The following is a 20,443-nucleotide window of genomic DNA, read 5'->3' as shown; positions in this document are numbered from 1 at the left end:
CGCTGTGCTTCCTGCTCTATATAAACTCTGTTCCCTCTTCGCAGACAGACTGCTGATATATTTTTCCTAGAGACTACACTGCGTGATGGATATTTATTTCCCTGCTGGCTTTAAAATGTGCAGAGGAATAGCACAGCTGTCAAACACATGTCTGGAAAGGTATGGAGCTCATATTTGCATTCGTAAGAATCTTAAGGATTTTTATAATGAATCTTAAATTACTTGAATGTTGGAATGTAAACCATAACAAAATATCTATTTCATACACTGTACAAAATAAGAATAGTATATGTAGCCTACTCTGTATACTGTACTATATGTACTGTGCATTAATGATATATTTTCTCTAACGTCAGGGCGAAAAGAATAAAGGCATGCGTAGGTGGATTTCTGCAGAGAAAAGACTGGAACATCCTATGCTATTCCATCAAATACAGAAAACCAAGGTTAGTATTTAACTGCATTGTTTCTGAACATAATGCACCTGTATGCATGACGAAGACCACCATAAGCATTGCTTTCCTGTTTCTGCTCTGACTGGTTGACATCTTTACAGGTTGACCTTGGAGGAATGTTTGATGTGGAAGGAATCTTTGGAGAAGCTCCTGTCAAACAAACGTAAGTATAAAACACATTACAGTTGTAAGATTAACAAACTATTGAAGCAAACAATGTGCAGATTAAATCTACACTGTCCTGAAAATCCTTAATATGGAACATTGTAATCACGTAAAAAGCAGCTTTAGTAATAACATTAGAGCAAAAGGTGCCAAAAATAGAAAAAAGCATTAATGAGACTATAAGATAAATTTAGATGATGGAATGCAGTGGACAGATGTGTCCTTGCTGTCTGATCTGTGTGGGGTACTTTAATCCGATGAGACGCATTACACAACTAATCCTTCGTCTGTAACCCCATTTCTCCCTTTCTTTATCTTTCAGATGGACTATATGCTTTCAGAGCGTTCCTCATATCCGAATTTAGCGAAGAGAACATAGCGTTCTACCTGGCATGCGAGGACTTCAAAAACACAAAGTCCGCAGCCAAGTTGCCATCTAAAGCCACTCGGATATACGAGGAGTTTATCGGAGATGAAGCTCCTAGAGAGGTAAAAACGACCATCGAGATTCATATCAAAATCATTTCTATGCACAACTGTGGATGTTTGAATTCACCCCCAGTTTACTTTTTTTAGGTTAACATCGACTATGAGACTCGAGACATCACTCAGGCCAACGTGAAGAGCCCGACAACGTCCTGCTTCGATATGGCTCAGCACCGCATCTACATTCTAATGGAAAAGGATTGCTACCCACGATTCCTCCGATCTGCCGCCTACCGCAGCCTACTCAACCAACTCGCCAAAAAGGCCTCCGCAACTCGACCTCTTTGTGAAAAAGACAAACCGAAATGAAATCAAAGTACTGTAGGTTTAAAAGAAAATGTTCTCCAGAAGATGGACGTTCTGAGATAGGACCAGTGTGGATCCTAAAAAGCCTGTGAGAGAGCCTGTCTGAGAGAGTCGAAGTGCTGAAGATGATAAGATGGAGCTGGACAGATGTCACTTAAGAGCCGCATAACGGTATTACTGTACTTCGAGACCCCCATATTGTAGTCGAAAAGAGGGAGTGACAGGAACTACCTGTGGTGCATCTACTGTAAACGTGCATTTGCACATACTGTACATCTGTACTAAGCACAAAGGAGATGGGATATTACTAAAGCATGCATGGGCCAATGAGCACATAGCATACTTGTAAAACAGCAACCTATTGAAATATGTCAGTAAATGAATGGAAAAAAAATGTTTTTTGCATTAATTTATTTAATTTATTTCTTTTTGTAATAAACATCAGATGGTAATGCCATGGTACTGTATAATTATTAAAATATCACGTCATTTTCATTTCTTTTTTATTATACTGTACAAAATAATGGTATAACTTTGGTACCTACGGTCAAATCTGTTCTGCTGTAAGCCACGATTTTAGAATGTTTAAAGTTGATGTGTACTGTAATGTTTATTTTAAATTATTGTTAAAGTGAATAACACTTTGTTTTATTAAACTAATAAACCTTTACATCTTGTTTTGTGTCTTGTAGACTTAGTTCAGCAAAAAATCAGGCTGATATAGCTCTGGGTCACATAAAGCACACATCTAAAAGGCAGGTTTGTTCTTGCTAAATGGGTTTTATGTAAATAGAACAAAAACACAAGGCATTTATTCAAAAATCATGAGGTAAACATGCTTGTTATGCACATGACGGGCCAGACTTAACCAAGCTTGTGTTTCATATTAAACCATCAATACCCACGGGCAACAAGTAGCCTGTAGTGTAGGTTTACACAGTCGCCAAGGCAACTATTTGCACCCGGTTTCCAAAGCAGTACACGTGATTCTCTCAGTACAAGAATAAGCCGCCTTTACAGCTGACAATAAAGAGAGACTTTCATCACCCAGATCATTCAAAAAAGAGGAAATACAAATGATAAATGTTTGTTAGCCTGCGTGTTTGCTTATGAAATAAATAAATGTGCTCTTTAGTTTGATGTCTGAAGGCCACCATTATGATGATTTGTTGAGCGAGGATTTGTAAATCATATAAACTGAACCATGTCCATCTGTAGACGTTAATCGCATGAATATTATTAATCTGCAAAAGCAATTGCAATTTGTGGATGAAATTAGATACTAGATTAGAAACAGTGGGTGAATATTTTAATTTCATTAGTTAAGTGGGGGCTAGAGGATGGTCCATTAGATACAGTATATACAGTATATGTTCAGTATATGTTCAGTATATGTGCATTTATTTAGTGTATGTGTATTCGGTCTGGGTATTTACTCATTTCATGACTAAAGTTAAAACGTTCCTGTTTATGAAAGAGGGGATACATTTACTCGAGGATAGCACTGTGGTTATATGATCTCAGAGAGAATGATTTTTATTATCAGAAGCATTGACTAAATGTTATGCAAGACTGTATAGGCTGTGGGGTTTTCTTTCAACAAGCACTGAAAAAATATGTCCTGCGTCCGAAATTGCATACTTTTACAGTTTGCACTGAAATAAAGTATCTACTTGCAGGGGTAACGCATTACAAGCAGTGTTGGGTAAGTTACTCAAAAAAGTAATTAATTACTAGTTACTAATTACATCTTCAATCATGTAATTAGATTACTTTACAAATTACTCTCTCCAAAAAGTATTTAGTTACTTATTACTAATTACTTTCTAAATCATATTAGTACATGATACAAGGATAGGCTTGAAATGGCTCGAATAAATAATATATAAAAGTACATCAATTATTCTGGTCCCACTTTAGGGTCCAATTCCCTCTATTAACTAACTATTAACTACTTTTGCCTCAATATACTCCAACAACTAATACTAAAAAAGTTGTAGAATAAGGTTTTGCAGAATCAGGCATTAATATGTGCTATTAAGTATTAATAAACAGCCAGCATCTCATTATTATTAATGCTAATAATCAACCAGTTAATAGTGAGAATTGTAAACTTAAACCATGTTAAATCCACTATTGTATTATAGTATATATAATTGTTTAGAGTCCATACACAGTATTTAGTTACATCAGAAGTAACTGTAATTAGATTACAAGAAAAATAAGAGTAATCCCTTACTTTACTTTTTCAAAGGAAAAGTAATTTAATTACAGTAACTAATTACTTAGTAACTAGTTACACCCAACATTGATTACAAGTAATGTGCATTACGTAATATTACTTTTCTGAAGTAACGAGTAAAGTAACACATTAATTTATAAATGTACACATAAATATTTGATTTACTTTTTTAAAATGCAATTAGTTACTTTTTTGGGGAGTAACTTAAAGGTGCAGTGTGTAGAGTTTAGCGGCACCTAGGAGTGAGATTGTCCACCATTCACCGAAATGCATAGAGAAGCTACAGTAGTCGCCAAAGGACAAACATGTTGTTGTACAGTAGTGATAAAACGCGCTCTGTACAGCAGTCTGTCCATTTAGGGCTACTGTAGAAACATGATAAAAAATTGTGAATTTCATGTAAGGGGACCACCGGTGTATGTAGATAAAAACAGCTCATTCTAAGATAATAAAAACATAACAGTTCATTATGTAAGGTCTTTATACACCATTGATGATATAGTTATGTATATTATATTGCATTTCTGTCTTTAGAGCCTTCTAAAAGTTACACACTGCACCTTTAATATTGTAATGCATTACTTTTAAAAGTAACTTTCCCCAACACTGGCAGTAGCCTATGTCACCCTATAATCACGAAAGAAGTGAATTAGATGTGAATTTGTCAACAAAAAAAAAACTTAAAAAGTTGCAACAAGACACAATTTATATTAAAGGCGGGGTGCATGATCTCTGAAAGCCAACGGTGACATTTAAAATCACCCTAACAAACACGCCCCTACCCCAATAGAATCTGGACCTTCTTTTTATAGACCCGCCCCACACATACGCAACCCAGGCAACGATATCGGTTAGTAGACACGCCCCTTACTGCTGACTAGCTACAAGTGTGTTTTGTTAGTTGGCCCGACTCCCTTTACCAAAGTGTTTATCAAAAATCACACACCCAGCCTTTAAATATTTTAATTGCTGTTTATACTGTATGCCCAAAAATAACGGGAGACATAAGCCTACATTATTAAAATACCAATATTTTATAGACACAATATATTACAGTTATATTAACTAGTTTTAACTGTTATAAAACATAAATTTATAATGTGAAACTAAAAGGGTTGGATTAAACATGAAACGCACCTTTGTCATCAATAAGGCGACCAATCACAAAGAGCTGTGTCATTATCAGTTTTCTGTGCAGCGGCTTGGAAGATGATGCCTGGCTGGTACTTTAATGCTAGCCTGGGTGCCAGCCGATCTTACCCCCGCCCACAAGATTTTGAAAACGAGAATATCGGTCTGGGGTTTCTCCGTTGAGGAGCTACTATGCTTGGACAAATGCTGGTCGAACCAATCAAATTGTCAGGGCGGGCTTTATACGATGATGGACAGATAATCAACAGTAACGTAATGAACCACGTCACCAAAGAGCGCGTGTGTTGAATGGCTGCGCTGTAGAGTTCAGATGTGTGGATTCTGACATTGAGTCTGTTCTAAAAGATATCGACAGAGCATTGATTTTAAAAGAGCAACAGAGAAACGCGTGCAGGGCATTTGTTGATGTTTTTGCCGTCCTATTCTGCAAAAGTTCGTCGCAACTGAAATGGCTAACGTTATCACGGCGATGCGACTCAGCGTGCACGACGAGATGGATATAATTTGCGGTCGTTGCCAGCTTCTTTTCGGAAGCCCGGAATCGTGGTTGCTGAATAAGTGGAGGGACATGCTAGGCTCCAATATTTTCAAGCCAACGTAATGGGTATCGTCGTGGATAAAGTTCACCTAACGTACAAATGGTAAGAGATAGTCTTACTGTATGACTTAGTAAATACTTCATATTGTGATATAAACGAAATGTTGTAAACATAGTAGGTGTTGATGTACATTCGCTAACTCAGTATAATCACAATGTTAGTGTCATTGTAGCGAAATAACTAGCAGTTCGGTCAGGCTGCAAAGACGTAATTTCAACATACGTCACACACTCCGTTGCTCTGATTGGTCGTAGGTCTATCCAATTGAGTGCAGAGGCATTTTTCGGTTGAGACATGCCTCATAATCATAGCCCAATGGAGCGGTATCATACTCAAATTCTGACTAGAATTGAGTATGACAACGTCAGGCTACTTTAATGCCATATGTCACAGTCACATGCTGTCGGTGCCAGCTCAAATCTGACGAAATTTTTAACCGGCATGCACTGCTTCAAGCCAGCCACCAGTCGATCTGAGCAGTGCCGCATGAAGTCGAACACACCTAAAGACATAAACATAAACACAAAACCGTGGCATCACTGTCATGTGACCAGAATGCAGGTTCACCTACTTACCACAATATACCTTAAGTATTTAACTAAGGTGTTGTTAAAGTACAATTTCTCACAGTTTCTGCTTCTTTTATTATTAACTCTTGAATTTAGCTGCTTAGCCCTCATGGCCTTATTGGATTAAAAAAGCATCCATCCAATGCATAATGAGAAAAATATCTGGAAATTCTTAAATTAAGATGTATTTTCTTCATGAGCAAAATGACCTAGGAAAATTAGTCTAGCTTTTAGACAAAAAATATTAGATTTAAGCGAATTTGTGGTTAAAACAAGCAAAAAAAAATCTGCCAATGGAATAAGAAAATTTTTCTTGAATTAAGTGTTTATGAAAAAAGTAAATAAAACGTGAAAATAACTTGGGCTTATGTAACTCAAGGGGCTCTATCTTACACCCGGCGCAATGCGCGACGCAAGTGTCATTTGATAGTTTCCACCCTGCGCAATTATAATTTTCACGTTTGGCGCCGCGTTGTTTAAATAGCAAATGCATGTGCGCCCCCTTTTGCGTCCATGGGCGTTCTGGTCTGAAAACGAGGTGTGTTCAGGCGCATTGTTGGCACGTTGCTATTTTGAGGCAACTAAAATAGACTACGCCATTGACCAACAAAAACCTTGTCTAAAGTCTAAAGTCAATATGTTTTTTTTATTTAAAGAGCGCATTAGTAATAAGCGCCTAAACGGGACGACAACGCGGGTTTGCTTAACACATACATGAATGCGCAGCAGCACAAAAACGCTTTTAAATATGGAAGATTAAAGGATTGAATGTAAAAGATTATTATTGAGTCTCTTGGACATAAATGAGGACTAATTATGAGACGTTAGAAGGCGCAAAGAGCTGCTTCACCTGTAGCCTGGTAAGTAAATAAATGCTTTGCTTTAAACAAATGCATCTGTTTTTAAATGTTTATTTAAATGCTACCTCACAGATTTATTGTATATGATCAGGGCAGGACTTAACAGGGTGGAGGCCCCTGGGCTTGAATAAATTTTAGGCCCTACACTATCAGAACAAAAGGTACAAAAGCTGTCACTGGGACGGTACCCTTTAAATGGGTCCTAATATTTACCATTTAGGTACAGATATAGGTACATTTGTACCCATTATATGCACTCTTTAGGTACAAAGGTGTACTTGAAAGGGTACCACCCCAGTGACAGCTTGTGTAAATTATCTTCTGAGAGTGCACATACAGTAAACAACCTAAAATAAAAAATATATCATAGAACTACATTTTAGGGAAGTTTCCCGACAGGGTTTAGATTAATCTAGCACTAGGCCTATTGCTAGGTTATATTAGGGCATTCAATTAGTTTTTACAAACAATCCTTACAAAAAACATCACTGGTGTGCGTCTTGAGACAAAACAATGGCAATGACATATGTTAAGATATATCAGTGCAAGATGTGTTTAAATTAAGACAGATCAACATGCATTTTAGTCTTAGACTAGGATAAGACCTGACTAGGAAACTGCCCCTATATCTCTATAGCAGAACATAAGCCCAGTCTAAAATTAAATCATGTATTTTAGGGATGTCACAAATCCAAATTAATCATGCACATTAAAAAATACCCCATAACCACATTTAAAATCATTGTGTTAGACTTAGCTTAAGAAGAGAATGATATGTTTTGATTAACATTCACCTTATTACACACCATATAATGTTATAAACATAATCAACAAGCGTATTTTGTGCAAATAGTCTAAGTGGTGCAGTGAAAAGAAAAGATTTTAGGATGTTATTTAATAATTATGACAAGACCATCATGTAATATTAGACACCAAAAACCAAAGTGGAGAAGATGATCATTAATTAATTTTTGCGTCTGATATGAACGTAATACATTAAAACCTTGAACGTAGATATAAAAATGAACACTTTTCAGAAGTTTAAACTGTGATTATGTTAAGCACAAGCAAACATGCTGAAAGAGAAACTACAGGTAGGCTAGCTAATGGATTATATCAAAAACCATCAGAACATCAACATGGCCATGATTTAGTGAATCCTCACCTCCAGATGAAGTAATAAACTGGACTGATGATTTAAATGTTGACATAATCATATGATATGTGCGTGGTTAACTCTCCGGATTTTGTTATGTTTCGTAGCTCTGCTCCACGGCACTCGTTTACAGTTTGGTTACAGTGTCGTGTGAGCTGCAGACTGCGAGCAGATATTCTCGCGGTACTCTGATGTCATTTTTTTGGCTGTTGTTGAACCACATGAATACCCCCGTCTGCTTTACAGTCACTTTTGCGCCGTGATAATTTGATTTCATATGATGATCGGATCGCGCAGTGCCGCATGAAGTCAAATGTACCAAATATCAAATAGCCGACTGTATATGAGGTTCAACCCGCCAAAGTAGCAAGTGGAGCATGCGAATGGTGAGTGATTCAGATGTCAATTTAATGAAAGTGTCAAAGGTTTGTCACATACTGTTAAGTATTTTTTTTACGCTTTTTTAAATGGGTATACGGAAATCCTTGACCTTTCCTAGTGGGTATAATGCGTATACCTGCTGCGTATCACGTTAAGTTAGATTACAAACAAACAAGAAAAAACAGAGTTACAAGACCTACTCTAATCTTTCATACGGAGCGCTTCATTTTCGCGTTGCTCTTTCTCGTTATCTGTAAAGCTCATTTATGACTCTCATTTCGCGTATTCGCTATTATACTAGCATCTATGGGTTTCAAAAGCAGTAAACTCAGCGCGTCATATTCAGCACCAAGATGACTGACATATATTAACGAATTAAATGCAGCACCAACCAATAGGCTGTAAAATAAAAAATGAAAACGACTGAACAAATCAAACGAACGCAAGCCGGCACGGAGGCCCCTATTGACCGGGGCCCCTGGGCTCAAGCCCACTCAAGCCCAATGGTAAGTCCGGCCATGTATATGATGTACCTGTGGATATGGTGAGATGAGAAACATTTTTAAGTAATGCTTAAAAAATCTCGTGACGCTGTCCAAGTGCTGAAAGGAGAGCCATTTGTAAATTCTTTATCTCCTGTTTGTTACAAATAAAGTATTTTTAGAGTACAAACCTTTTCTTTGTAAATAATTTTTTGATGATATTGGATAGCCATACATTTAAAGCAACTAAAAGCCTGCTTTTTTTACTTCAATGACTAAAAGAAAACGTGTTTTAAAGGTTTTAATTAAAAAAATAACAATTTCAATACAAGTGAAAAACAACACAATTATTTAACAATAATCTTAAACTGGGGGTCTTCTTCTTTCGCTTAGTTTTTCAGTTTACAAAGTCCGTCATCTAAATAGGAATTAGACAAAGCGCCAGCGCAACAGGCTTTTAAAGGGGATGAGAGCTGAGACTCTTATTGGTTTATTGCACGTTACGCCCGAAATACTCCCATTTCTCATTTAAAAAATTGTGCCAACCCTTTTCGACCATGCACTCGGCGCACAAACCATTTTTCCCGTCGTTAAATTAGCAAAAGTAGATTCGGACACGCTAATTTAAACGTTGCGCTGTGCGCTTTAGACAATGCGCTTAGATCGTTAAAATAGGGCCCAAGATCTTATTTAAAGCATTTAACCAAAAACTATTATCCTTCAGGACGATGGAACCAGAAGTGGTAAAATGCTAACTATAAAAATATGCCATCCTGCAGCACTCTATACATAATATTTATTTTTGTATTTTTTTTTCAACAAGAAATGGACTATTAAACAGAATGGTAAATACTATTGCCTATAAGATACAGTAAAGCTGTAATGAATAAGGGAGAATTTATGTCAAGAGTTTTCAGCATGAAATTTCAACAGGTATATTTCTCTCATTGATTTTAATTTAACTTCAATCTTTGGCATGGTCTTAGTCAGTATTAAATATATAAAGGTTATATTTTCACAGAAATATTCTTTACATTATGTAGTATGATTTTATGTAAAGAATCATAGTAAATCAAAAACTGACTTTAGCTGGGTTTTCACAGGCACATATATGACAAATACTGTATATGACAACATCGCCTATTTACAGTATAGTCAACCAATTAGACAAGGTTGTAAAACAACACAAATTTTATAGCTGAAACTGTTTATTTTAATCTTGAAGTCCATTCATTCAGACATGGCAATTTCCACCTTTGGCTTTTACAACAGTACTTCACCTAAGCACTTTCTAGCATACTCAATAAGTGTGTTTGATCGACACATCTCTTAAGAATGCTCCCATAATAATCAAAGAGAGTCGTTTCAAAGGTGGTGTGTACATTTTTGCGGCATCTAGTGGTGAGATTTCTAATTGCAGCCAACAACTCACCCCTGAATTTCAAAACGCATATGGTAGCCGACACAAGATAAACAGGTCATCGTCTGAGACGACGCAGGAATGAAACGCGCTCTGTAGAACAGTTTGTCCGTTTAAGGCTACTGTAGAAACATGACAGCAAACTCCATGTAAAGGGACCCACGTCATATGTAGATAAAAACAATACAGTTCATTATGTAAGGTCTTCATACACCACTGATAATATAGTTATGTATATTATAGTGCATTTCTGTCACAAATGAGTTCACTAAAGTTGTAATATGACATACTATACACCAGGGGTCGGCAAGTAACTTTGGCCGCGGGCCAATATTTTTTTTAGCCAGTAGATGGCGGGCCAACTGTTGTTGGCACACTTACGTCTTATTTTGAATTAGCCTAGTATAGGCTATCTGATCTTTTGTCAAGAAACATTGTCTTTATTTCCTATTTAAAAGACGAAAGACGGCATTAAAAATTGTTAAAAACATGGTAATGGGTCTGTGTATCATTCGTTCAATCGTTTTTTTTTTTCAAATTAAAAACAAAAATGAAAAAATTAACCACCACGGGTTTTCTGATTGTGTGCTCAGATAAAAAAATTAATTACTGGATAAGACATTTTTTTATTTAACTCCTTTATAGGCATAATATATCAATGAAATCATTTTAAACAGATCAAGTACTATAGTGGTAATATTACAGGCATTTATGCTCTCATGAAATACTCTTACAGTCCGACTTTTGAACTATTCCTTTTTTATTAATATTTATCCGGGACACACACATACACACCTAAGGTTTAAGGAGGTCTCCGCTGGACTGTTTTTTGTCCAGCTCCGACAAGGTTCTATTCATACATTCATTTGTGTTCACCCGCTTTATTTCCCGACCTGACGGGTCCGCAAAACTTAACGTCACGTTTCGTTTCCAGAATCTCACATTCAACTGTCTCTAACGAAAAGAGACAGATAATTTTAAATGTTATACAAAAATTGTGTTCGTGCCAATAAAAATATTATTTTAACATTGTATTCATTGTATTTATAATGAAATATAAATAATAAATTAAATAGGACAAAGCCTCTCACTCAAATTTCTCACCATCATAAACCGAGTTGGTTGCGGAGTTGCTGTTCAAATTGCTGAACATCCTCCTTTGCCAAATTTATAACGTTTTAAACGGAGGTAAAGATCAAAGAACTATGCGTTAGGAAAATTAATAATGGCTTTATTTTAATAGACATGTAAAACCATATTTTGGCGGATTACTTTCATTTTTTTAACGAATTTACCTGCCCATTTAGTCTTAATAAATAAACGGTAAACGAACTTGACTTGCTGTTTTCGAAGGCAGGTCGAACCTTAGGTCGGGCGCTCGAGCCCCAAGTTCAAGTAGCAGAAAACAACAGTATTCCTTTCAAATCTACTTTAAAGGTGTATTAGTTAAAATATTATTGCAGTAAAAGAGTTTATTTTTATCATATTTTGTAGTGGTTTCTAAAAGCCAGCAATTACTTTTCAGTAATTTGCAATGTCACGGAGTTTAACGTCTTCACGCGTGATGAATTGACATGATTTACGAGGTAAATTTGCAAATGATTCATGAAGTCATACCTCTGCAATTATTTGATCGATTGTGTTTTAGAAGTATGCTCAAACTCTAATGACAGTTATGATCGCGGATGCGCTGGTAGAGAAAGAGAACGAGAAAAAGCGGCCCGTTAAGATAGCTATTATACGCATTTTTTTCAGGACATTCTTGCTATTTGTCAGTGTAGCAATAAATAATAATAATAATAATAATATACGCGAATAAATAATAATGAAAAAAGTTCAAAAGTCGGACTGTAAGCGAATGAGACTTACAGGAAAGCATGGTTGCTATTCAAACCCTTATTAAAACCCTTATTAAAATGTAATCTGTTAGTACCTAATCTGTTTAAATTTATTTCCTTGTTATATGTCTGCTAAGGTGTTCAATTAAAATTTGTCCGAACCCGTTTTCATTCATTTTTTTATTTTTGATCTGAGCGCAGATTCAGAAAACGAGTCGTTTGATTTTAGTTCAGGATATAAATAATAGAAAAACAAGTCGTTTTTCTTTATTTTCTTTTTGGTTTTGATTTGAAAAAACGAATGAAGGAATGATACACGGGGACATTTTTGTAAACTGTTATTGTAAAATAAAAAAGTCTTATTAAAAAAAAATTAAAAAACGGACTTCAAATTAATCCGGCGGGCCAGAAAATATTGCTGGCGGGCCACTTTTGGCCCGCGGGCCGCCAGTTGCCGACCCCTGCTATACACTATGGTCTATATATAATTTAATAGGGATAGAATCATCTCAAGCGTAAAACAAAAGATATGTCCCAAAACATCTACTTATTGCACTATATTAGTGGTGCATGATATATCGGCCGCCGATATAATATCGGCCGATATGGTCATTTTTTTACACATCGGCATCGGTCCGATGTCAAAATAGGGCCGATGTGAACAGGCCGATAATCATTCCTGTGTATTTGAAGTGTGTGTAGGAGACGTGAGTGTGGGGGCGAGTATGTTTGTTTTTGCACAAGCGCATAAGTTACACATGTGCTGAAGCAGGTTCTGTCGTTTGCCTGGTCATTCTTCAAAGTGTCTGAAGAAGATCCTCGATTTGCTGTGTGACAGGGGTGTCCAATACGTCGATCGCGATCGCAAAGGCAATGCCGGTAGATTGCACATAATTTAACTGTGTATCCTTATGCTGTTCAATGCCTCCAAGAGTAATTCTGACACACGTAAGTCTTGAGTTGCTGTGCCTTTCTTCTCAAATGTGTTTTTATAAATCTTATGCCTGCCCGCCAGAGCATGTGAGCGATGCGGTAATATTTCCATCAGAGCGCAGAGCGCATTTCCGAAATTTCCGCTCTGCTCGCTCAATACGCTCAGCACCGCTCGCTCATCCCAGAATGCCCTTTGGTAATTTGCTAGTTCGAGAATCTGTAAAAATGGCTAGCAATAAGTTATGGAGTTCAAATATTGTTTTAATGAAGTCGCCAGCCTTACATAGAAATGAAAGAAATGAAACTAAGATGACAGAATAACTGTAGTGTCGTCTGCATCTAGATGCAGTTTTAAAGATTAAAATTAGGCTACTTTAATCTAACTGATCAACACAAATACAAAGCGCCATAACATAGGCTAACTGATTGCTTACCAGCATTAAAACCACTTAAAATAAGAACCTTTATAGTTCTCCGCTCCGTGGATGAGAAAGCTTCAGCCAAAAACGCATTTAATATTAACTGACTGAACACTTGACTCTTCCCTGGACATTTAGATATTATTTTTTTTCATCAACAGCATGCGTGGAACATTATAAACATTGATGATAATCTGCCGACTCGACTGATTCAGCACGTCATCTATTTTACAGAGAGTTCGCTTAATTAACGGCTTTTCGTTCGGTCCGTGTGAGCTAAACATTTTTGTGCTATAATTTGCTCTCGCGGCTATATTTCTAAATATTTTTGACCAAGTAACACTCGGGATAAAATGTAAGTTGTTTTAGATAGCATTTAAAGGAGCATTTCACCCGTGGAAACATTAATCTTTATTAAAAGTGGATCATACTTGTAGTTGAAATGTAACATAAATTTCGAATTTGGTGCCTATTTGACCGAGAAAAGGGGTGTTTGTAGTCTCACCCCCTCTACAAAGATATAGGACTTCCTTCTTTCAATGATGCAAAATGATGATTTTTACATCATTGAAAGAAGGAAGTGCAACACTGAAATCCATATTTCTCCTGTCTCAGGTGAAACAGAGGGATGATGCACGACTATTCAAAAACATGACTGGGTTTCTAACTATACACAGCTTAATGCAAATGGGTGAAGTGTCCCTTTAAGCTTCTGAAATGATGACAAATCAGTCTGACTAAAATTATATATCCAGATGAATTTAGCCAAAATAATGATTTATTCGTTTTTATACTATATAGATACACGTTAATTTATCTACCAATATACTATTGAAAATGCCATAAATACTCATGGCCTTCTGTATTGCATTCGTTTTGTACATTTACAGGTTCATAAATACTGTTTAATTTTAATTTCTTTAAGACAGAGCTGTGTTCTGTATTTACTGATGCACTGTAAATTTGCACTTAAAAAACCTTCTTGTTAAGAAATTGTTCTTCAATTTATTTTAGTTTTTTCAAATAATATATTTATATAACAGAATAGTTTGTTAATCTTTCTCATAAGGGGAACGAATTATTATAATATTTTGTAATTACTTATTACATTTATTATTAGGCTACTTAAAATTAGTAAAACATGTGAATGTCGTGGAAACAATTTTTTAATTTTAATTATATCCGGAGCTCCGTATCAGTTAAACTATAATAGCCAACACACAACTGTACATAACTGCGATTTATCAGCTAATACTTTAATTAAATGCAATTATCCAAGAAAACATTTAGGCTTATTAAAAAAAAAAATATCGGAGCGGGATCTGAGCGGGAATTGGTTTATTTGCGAGCGTGAGCGGAAAGTTAACGGAGCGCTTGCTTGGACGGTGAGCGACTGAGTGGAGCGCTTTAACAGTAGAGCGGAATATTTAGCGGAGAGTCACACGGTCGCTCTGCTTCACTCACATGCTCTGATGGTGGACAGCCCTAAATCCAATGTAGAGATATATGCAGTATAGTCCACGCATTTAAAGTGTTTTTAGCATGTAGAACTTGTCGGCTAAAAGTCTGGACACCACTGTCTTAGAGTAATTGTGAAACACAAAGTCTTTTTGAGTTGCTGTGCTTTTCTTCTCAAATGTGTTTTTATAAATCTTATGCCTGCCTGCTGCAGCTTTGTCGTGTAAACTTCCGAAATTTACCAGGATGCAATCGCATTCTTGCCTTCATGCAGCTGATGCACGCGCCCGGTGTGTGTACGCGCGCCCGAGCGAACGAGGGAGGAAGAGAGAGAGAGAGAGAGAGAGAGAGCTGCAGCATTGTGCTGATTTATATGCTTCTGATACTGTTGTCATTTTCTTTCTAGATTGTTTTACTAAACCGTATCTCCGCTATTTTATACAGTACTCGACATGAACTCAACTTCTCAAAAAAATAGAGTAATGGTGACAGCCCTAAATCTAATGTAGAGATATATGCAGTATAGTCCACGCATTTAAAGTGTTTTTTTAGCATGTAGATCTTTATCATTTTAAAAGTAGATCACCACACAAAAAAGTCTGGACACCCCTGCTGCTGTATGCAATGAGAGTGAGGGCCGGGTGATACGAGGGGGAGTTCGGGACAAATTGTTCAACACAACCAATTTGATCACCCACTTAAAAATAAGCATCCCGAAGCTTACAAAGAATAAGCTTACATATCAATCAGCTAATTGATGACATTTTGCACATGGGTAAAGGTGCCCAATCAGTCATTTCTGGGAATAAATTACAAAAGTAAAAAAAATGTTTTGGAAAATAGCTCTTTATTTGATTATCATTAAAATGTGTTTTTTATGCAGAGATATCGGCATCGGCAAATATCGGTATCGGCCATAACAGACAAGGGTCATATCGGTTATCGGCATCGGCCAAAATTTTCACATCGGTGCATCACTACACTATATTAAGTAATCTTCTATACATACAGTATGAGCAATGTGTTCACATAAGGGTTATTTCTTTATGATGAAAAACTCAACAAAAATAAGCATGCCGGATGATGCACTTAGGCTTTGTCCACACGCCGATGCATTCCCTATCCGATCTTTTTTTTCCTTGTTCTAAAAAAAATAATCCGTAAACACGGCGTCCTCTCAAGAAATATCTGCGCACACACGAAACCACTGAAACCGACTGAAAGCGGTGTAGTATATATGCCGGACCAGTATGGGGCGCTGTAATTCTGCCACAGATATACACTACACACGGAGAAGAAGCCTTTGAGCATGCGCATAACCAACGTATGGTGTTGTCCATTTTCGCTTGTTGCTCACCACAATTGCATAGAAGCAATAGATTTTGCGGTAATAAAGCTAGTAGGCTTTAGTAGCTTCTGTAGCACGAACACAATCACGTAGTCCGCCGTTATTGTTGTTGCTGTTACGTGCAGGGACGGATTGGTAATCTGTGCGTTCTGGAAAAGTCCAGAACGGCCGTTCAACGGAGGGCCGTCGCCCGGCCGTCGGCAAAAAAAGTCTAATAACACAATATGAACAGCCAACAGCAGTGGCACTAATACGATCACTGATATGATGCTACGTGTAAAAAAATGAGGAAGAAGAGTCGGCCTACTAGCTAGCCGTGATTGGTCCACGGATTCTTGGAATTCGCGAGCCTGAATTCGCGAGCCTGAGCATCCACAGCCTGGTCATGATGAGGGACTGACAGTTAACTTCACATCAGCAAGAGGTCCTGTAAGTGCCAGTAGTAGCAGGACACGTGGCATTATAATTTAATATACACAATATAAAAATAAATACCCTCGTGAAAATTAACGTAATGCGCAACTACTGTTAGAGAGAGACGTAATGAGAGTGTGCCCGCGCGCGTGTGTTAGAAAGAGAGGTGCGGGCGCGATTGAACAGTAGAAACTTAAAAACAATACATACTCCGTCATTTTGTTCATATGGGACATCATTCATTTGTATACAGTCGAAATAAAACAAAACATTGTGCTTTTGTCAAAGTGTAAACTCTTGTCAAACTGTATTATCTACATCTGTCATCTAACCAAAATCACACACACACACACACACAAAAGCAAAAAATATTTTTCTAACCCCATTTAAAAACAGTCTGTGGGTGGACATTAATCGTATTGCATTGGTTTTCATTTCTTTCATTGACTTTATTGTTTATGAGAGGTTGCTTGTAGTGAGCTCACATTTTCTGTTACAATGAAGACTATTGAATTAAATTGGTAAATATCAGGCATGCATTGCTCCCACTCTAAAATTGCTAATATATAAGAAAGAGGGCTAAATAAATGACCAAATTTTAGTTTAAACAAAAAAATCCTAGCTTACACTTTCTGTCTGTCTCCCATCAGAGTGCAGTTTTTTCTTGTCTTTCATATTTGTGTTTAGTATTGTGAAATTGGCAAATACCTGGTGGTTGTTGGTGAAAGCTTTACAGACAAAATGTATAGGGCCTCCACATTTTCATTATTTCACAAACTTATTATACATCAAAGTGTAATATGACATTCACAAAATATTAAATAAACTTGTCTGATAGTCTGACAGTATTGTGTCATAGTATCAGGACATCCTTGTCTGTTGCGCACGGCTAGTGGCGAATGGCTGGATGGTGGGCCTATTTGGGAAAAAGTCCAGGACTGTTTTTTAGCCCCAGTCCTTCCCTGGTTACGTGTGACGCTTCCGACACGTGATGTGATGACGTTTTCGATTGGCTGTACACACGAAACCGCAAGGGTGTCGTCGCTTTCAGATTTATCCACTTTAGGACCCGGTTTCAAAAAATAGCGGTTTCAGTCTCCCAAAACGCCGGATCCGTGTGGATGAAACGCAAATACGATAAAAAATGTATACGTATACAGTGATACACGTCTCCGTGTGGACAGCCCCTTAATTCAGCAAAAAAAGTGAAGTGTGCAACCCTGAAAAATGTTATGCCCTTGGAGTTTTGCTTACATAGTGGAAGAGATGGAAGGCACTGTTTTACAAAGTTTATTTTCAACCAGCATTGGGTCAAAAAAGGACAAGCCCAGCCAGTAGGTTAAATTAACCCAGAACATTTTTATATTTGACCCAACAATGGGTTTAATGGTGCATAATACATACTGTAAGTGCATACTGTAGTATGTAGGTGCATAGTAATATTTGGAACACAACTAAACAATCCTTTTTAAAGCATTCTCTTTAGGTGATATACTAACCAACCTTGCTCATCAGAAGTGAGAGCCAGCTCTAAATAGCCTATTGACAGACTTCCTTAAGGCAAATTCTGTCATGTCTGATGGCCACGTCTACAGAAATCTTGAATAAAACAGTACTCATGAGTCATAACATCAAGGTCAAGTCTCATTCACACCCAGTGCCTACACTGATAAATAATGATTCAGCAATGATAGGCCTTTATGTAAAGAACTGACGCACAAGATCGCGTGAGTGACTGTAAATTTCACCTTGATGAAGCGTTCCTACATATTTTTAGTGAATGCATTTTTTACACGGTCAAATATGACAAACACTAATGCTTGAACTTGATTTGCAAATATTATTTTTTCGCTTTGATAGAGACAGCTGTGCCCACATTCCAGAAATTTGAAACTGCCTTGCTTAAATCTCACTTGTAAGTTTTTGTGCAACAATGCTTCCTAGTGGTTGATCCGCAACAACACAACATAACAGGATTATTATGGGAAATTTTAGCAAATAAAAAATTGACATTCCATTCTTGATATCATTAAACGTCTATGAGAAAATGACTGAAATTATTAAAGATAAATTAAATAATTTCAGAAATAATTATTTATGGTTGCATTTGTGTGCACATGTTTCTTGATTTTATTCAGCAATTATTCAACCATATGTGTATGGATACAGCAATGCATATGGACTCTTTGGATAGTAACTGGGTCCAAATGAAGAACTGTTGCAGGTGAATGGCTAAGAATAGGATTGCTAATGGATAGTGATTATGACACACTACTCAACTGCACACATTTTTTGTACTGTAGGTGGCGCAATATAGCTGAAAATAGCCATCTATGAGTCAACAGGTTCTAGCTGCAGATATGACTCACTCTCAGCCACATGATAATTTCCCTGCATTGTTACCATAGCAGTCAAATAAATAAATAAAAAATATAAAATAATAATTAAAATCTCTATCACATGCCGTCTATCATCAGTTGATGTAGGAGGATTCTCTGCAAACTAAAGTTATAAAAAATCTACTGTTTTTATTCAGTTATTTCTGCTCTCTTTAAAACATATTTATATGCACATATCTGTGCAATACTTTACTGATCTGTTATGCAAAAAATAGTTTAAGTTATTCTTAATTATTGTTTTTGTATCTGCCTTTACTAAAATGTGACCCTGGACCACACAACTAACTAGCACGGGTATATTTTTAGTAAAAGCCTAAAAAATAAAACGACAATGTGTCAAAATTGTCGTATACGAAAATCATCAAAACTGATGTTGTGGATGCAGTGCAAAGGACTTCATATGGACAAATTAGAAAGACGATTTTCTCAAAATTTTGATTCTACTGCACCTAGATTCCAGATTTTCAAATAGTTGTATCAAATATTTTCCTTCCTTCAAAAACTTTACTCTTATGGCTGTTTTTTTTTTGGTGCAGGGTCACATATGTAATTAACTGAATTAATTGTTTTTTTTTGAAAATATGCTCATTTTCCAACTCCCCTATAGTGAAACATTTGATTTCTACCGTTTTGAAATCCATTCAGCTGATCTCCGGGTCTGGCAGTACCACTTTTAGCATAGCTTAGCATAATCCATTAAATCTGATTAGATTATTAGCATTGCGCTCAAAAATGACCAAAGAGTTTCAATATTTTTTCTATTTGGGATAGACGAAACTTGCTGAGAGTGAGGTGATGAGGGATGGTCGAACTGATTTTGCCAAGTGGTTGATGTCCTCAGGGCAACATATTGTGTTGATCCAAGGACAACATTTTTCTAAATAAAACCTAAACCCATCCGAAACCCCAACCCTAACCATAACCAAACCCTAAAATCAGAGGGACATTATAAGTGAAAAACAATGGTCTAGAAACAGCTAATCCTGGTTGTAAGCTTAAACTTAAGACAAACTGTAAACTTATTTCTGAAATCTGATTGGTTGATTGAAATGTTGTCCCAGGGTCAACATAATGTTGCCCTGAGGACATCAACCACTTGGCAAAATCAGGAGAGCCGATGAGGGATGTCACGGGAGAGAGGTGAGGGACGGCTATTTAAAGGCACCTCTTCGCACTGATTAGTTGGATCACATGACCATGCTCCTCCCGAAATTAGATAAATAAACTTCATTCAGTGCACATAGGGGCAGATATTTTGAATGCAACATCAAAATCAACGAAGCATCTTTTCACTTGTTACTTTGTTTAATAGGCAAAATATGATTTTCGCTGTTTGAATCACGTGCAGGGCTTTGAACCCG

At 36.8% G+C, this 20,443-nt stretch overlaps 1 protein-coding gene across 1 annotated transcript; it reads left to right on the top strand.

Annotated features, from left to right (window-relative positions):
• On the top strand, positions 1 to 2,089 carry rgs16 (regulator of G protein signaling 16). Its single transcript, XM_055213272.2, has 5 exons — positions 1 to 159; positions 357 to 446; positions 557 to 618; positions 943 to 1,109; positions 1,197 to 2,089. The coding sequence occupies exons 1-5, from the start codon at positions 86 to 88 to the stop codon at positions 1,413 to 1,415; spliced, it is 612 nt and encodes a 203-aa protein (XP_055069247.2). The 5' UTR covers positions 1 to 85; the 3' UTR covers positions 1,416 to 2,089.
• Positions 2,090 to 20,443: the final 18,354 nt, after the last annotated feature.

The sequence above is a fragment of the Misgurnus anguillicaudatus genome, chromosome 8 (genome assembly GCF_027580225.2).
Source record: "Misgurnus anguillicaudatus chromosome 8, ASM2758022v2, whole genome shotgun sequence".
Classification (NCBI taxonomy): Eukaryota; Metazoa; Chordata; class Actinopteri; order Cypriniformes; family Cobitidae; genus Misgurnus; species Misgurnus anguillicaudatus.
This window is presented reverse-complemented; position numbering and strand designations above follow the sequence as displayed.

Coding starts and splice junctions, on each gene's coding strand:
- rgs16 (XM_055213272.2), top strand. CDS start 86: ATGGATATTTATTTCCCTGCTGGCTTTAAAATGTGCAGAGGAATAGCA. Junction 447..556: donor ATCAAATACAGAAAACCAAG/GTTAGTATTTAA, acceptor ACATCTTTACAG/GTTGACCTTGGAGGAATGTT. Junction 619..942: donor GAAGCTCCTGTCAAACAAAC/GTAAGTATAAAA, acceptor TTTATCTTTCAG/ATGGACTATATGCTTTCAGA.